Consider the following 3,928-nt stretch of genomic DNA (forward strand, 5'->3'; position numbering starts at 1 on the left):
TCAACATAAAGTTTTTATTTTTAAATATAAATATATGAGAGTTTTAATAATAATAAAAAATTAAAATCAGTCACAAAACTGTTACCTTTCTTCAAAATTACCAACAAAAGAAATTACCAATATCTCTTGTGAATTTGAAATTAAGCACCGTGAGTCAATTCAAACCGCCACCCAAAAGTCCATAATACAAAATTTTTATTCCCTTTTCCAAAATACTCCCTTCCAACTAATTTATTTGGTAATATTTATTAAATTTAGAGTTAACATCGTGATACGTTTTACCATTGTGAGAAGAGACTTATGTGAGTGGATGCCCTGTTACAATGGACACACACAGCCTAAGACCGACAGTTGGTAATGGAAAAGGAGGAAGCTTCCTGGCGCGAAGACTGCTGCCGGAGGAAATGCGCATCTGGTACAAACAGATCGATTATATATATATATATATATAAAAGACTTATCCAACACAAGCCTCGTCTGGTCAAACCCTGTTATACACAATAAGCTGTGACGAGAAATGTCATTTCGACTCTGTCATATGTCATAACATAGAGTTGAAATTGTGTGAGAAATTTCATTTCAATGGCAGCCGTCGCTGTAGCACCAGCAGCAACATCAGATGGGACCCTAACGTGTGAACAAACGAGACAATTGCTGGATATGCAATCCCATCCGGAAGGAGGATTTTTCAAAGAGACATCGAAAGACACCTCTGTGGCCCTTTCTAAATCTATTCTTCCGCCTCAGTGTAATTCGTTAATCCCATTCCATTCCCTTTTCCACGTTTCATCACCTTATATATAATTTGCAGAGTCAAGTATATCTTTGCTTCGTATAATATAATATGGTTTGCAGTATTTATGCGATTTGGGGATTTCGTTTTACGCGATTAGGGTTTTAGAGCCATGGTTTGATGACGATATGGTATTGTCACTGGTCATGGTATTTATATTTTATTAGATGACATAACAGCGGGGTCTAACATGAACATGGATGTGGCTGTGTTTAGACAACGTAGATAGACCCATAAGCACTGCCATTTTATTTTTGCTACCATCTGGAAACGTCTCCCATTTGCATCGTATTCCTTGCTCCCTAACTTGGCATTTCCACCTGGGAGAGCCTCTCACGGTTAGTAAATTCGAATCGTCTTATTATTTCCAAGTTGTTTTTACTCTCTTTTATTTTATTTTAAATTGTATTATAAAAAAAGGATGTCATATCATACTCGGTGGAACACTGTTTGCTAAATCCTGGGTGATCAAATGTCAGGTCTTTGAGCTTTACCCCAATGGGGTAATGAAGCAGACTGTGTTGGGTCCTGATCTGAGAGCAGGTCAAACATTGCAGTACACTGTACCACCATTTGTTTGGTTTGGCTCATACCCAACTAGGGATATAGAGAGCTTTTCCAATGATGGTATCCTGCTAGTTAAAGCCCCACCTAGAGATCAAGAAATGCACTATTCATTAGTTGGCTGCACATGTGCACCCGCTTTTCAATTTGAGGACTTTGAAGTGGCTAAGAGATCAGAACTTCTGTCTATCAATTCAGCCCCCAAACCTTTCATTGAGTACCTGACATTTTCTGACTGAAGATCTAAGTATGAGGGTGGTTATGGCAGGCTAATTCTAGAATTTTGCGTGTCTCAACATTCGGTTTCTGAGGAAATAATGCATCATCTAGCAATATCCAGGCGCTTGATGTAAATTTTTATGATTTCTTCATTTAAAACACAGACTCCATGCCCGAGTGTGTGAACTCGATTAGAAAGTGTATGTCCCAACTTGTGATCTTGACAGCTCATGAAATGTTTGGACGAACTTGTATGCCTTTGATTGGTTTTCATCATATGTAAGCTTCTATTACTGTAAAAGTATTTTAAAATGCAACTAGCATTTCCATAAACTAGACAATTACAGGTTTTAAATGCATGTTACCTTTCTTGGGGTTGTTATTGTTTGAGTGTTTGAAGCTTGGGGTGCATATGCTCCTATTGGTAATGCTGTTTAAGTAAGGCATTATTCTGATTTCTTCTTGCAATTCTCGAAAACTGTAACTGCTTGAGAGTTTGAAGTTTGATTCGCATATCTCATTCATGCTGTCATTTATGTAGGTCATTATAGCTCTAATCATGCATTCAATTAACATTTGAATTTGTTGCATAAGTCTCTGATTTCAATCATGACTATCCGGGACTTGTAATTCAATCAAGATATTACTCATGTGCCTTGTTAACAATATCTAATCTAGTGAATTTTAGAAATATGGTCATTTATTTGCCTACTTTCTAGAAAGCAAGTTTCTGCAGAATGGTTTCTTGTTTAGTGTCATATTTGTTTTCAAAACTTAGTTTAACGTGTTTCAAAACTGTATGCCCCTTTTCTGGTATTTGGCTTCCGTGAAATGATTCTTCTATTTGCTATGTTTGCTCTTGACTCATTCATTGTTTCCTTTTATTATATTACTTAGCATCAAATGCCTATACTGCTAAAACTTTTATCATTTTCTTTAACATAATGCTGTTTACAGCTTTACTGTTCCAAGTAGGCTTTGAAATTCCTAAATTACTCTTAGTACTGATTTTGAATTCAATATCGAGAAGGTTTTGGAATTCCTAAATTACTTTTAGTATTGACTTTGAATTCAATTCCTAAATTACTCTTAGTACTGACTTTGAATTCAATATTATGCTAAGTCACACAATACGAGACAAGAAAATACGAGTATACGACATGTGATATGGCAACCCCCTAGAACATGACATGGATTACACATTATATATATATAAATGAATTACACACAAAAAATGATAATATATATATATATATATATATATTAATTAGACAAAAATTCAATTTAGAGACTAAATCATTCGCATGATGATAATACAAATTTAATCATACATTACACATACAATCATCAATGATACAACTAGTACTTACTACTACATCAATGGCGATAAATTGACAAACACAAGAAATTAAAGCCATAAACAACAATTTTCTCATTAAGTCATCAAAATCAAAATGTGTTACATAGATACTAAGTCTTGACTCATTGAGTCACTGCTACTATAGATGGGAATGCCAATGGTAAATAGTAAATACAAAAAAGGTAGATGCTAGAAAAGTAGATCAGTATGGAAGAATCTCATAGAATTAGCTCATTAACATCAAAATCAACATCACCACCACCACTGCTCTCTCTTACATTATCCTCCTCTGTATCCAATCTAATCTCTATACCTATTGGTGTGGAGGATGACCCCTCAAGAGGATCACCATTATTAAAAGTGACAGGCTTTAGCACTGGCTCATTAAGATCCAAGTTGGCCAATCCCAACTCAACACTATTGTCCAAACCCATATCATCAAGAAATACATCCCACATCTTTGTCTTTTCCTTCAACTTTTCCTCTCTCTGCATGTAAATAAGACGAAGGTTGGTATGCATGTGCACCATTGTCTCTGCCTTGGACTGCTCAAGCCTGCTCTTCTTCAAAACTATATAAATTCTCCCCTATGTGCTACAATTCCTCTCACAACAATAGGATGAAGTAACCTGAGAGAGGAGCCTCATGGTTAATTGTTGTTGAAGAGGGCATGTTGCTTCATAAGTTGCTCACCAAGCATAGGGCTTCTTAGCCCCCGTCTCTAATCACATCATAGCCTATGAATCTCCTAGTTCTAGTGGAAAACATTGCAAATGCATCCTCCCCCTCATTAACGTATGCTCTGTCTTGAAATATCTGTCTAATGCATTCTTCCTTCCATGTGAAATTTGAGCATCCATGTGAGGAGGGAATTTGCTTGAAGGCCAACTATTGAGCCACTCATTGCTATATTACTTTGGATTCAATGACTGAGCCAAGCAATGCAAAGGTGTGCAATTCTTGTCCCACTTGCTGATAAGAATATCCTGTAA

General features: G+C 36.2%; 1 protein-coding gene across 1 annotated transcript; it reads left to right on the top strand.

Moving 5' to 3' along the window:
* Positions 1-337: 337 nt before the first annotated feature.
* On the top strand, positions 338-1,961 carry LOC149168580 (uncharacterized). Its single transcript, XM_089426943.1, has 3 exons — positions 338-748; positions 1,010-1,131; positions 1,273-1,961. The coding sequence occupies exons 1-3, from the start codon at positions 583-585 to the stop codon at positions 1,594-1,596; spliced, it is 612 nt and encodes a 203-aa protein (XP_089283069.1). The 5' UTR covers positions 338-582; the 3' UTR covers positions 1,597-1,961.
* The last annotated feature ends 1,967 nt before the right edge of the window (positions 1,962-3,928 follow it).

Source organism: Pinus tabuliformis, chromosome 4_2 (assembly GCF_031772625.1).
Source record: "Pinus tabuliformis cultivar Carrire ecotype Pingquan chromosome 4_2, CPIR1, whole genome shotgun sequence".
In the NCBI taxonomy this organism is placed as follows: domain Eukaryota; kingdom Viridiplantae; phylum Streptophyta; class Pinopsida; order Pinales; family Pinaceae; genus Pinus; species Pinus tabuliformis.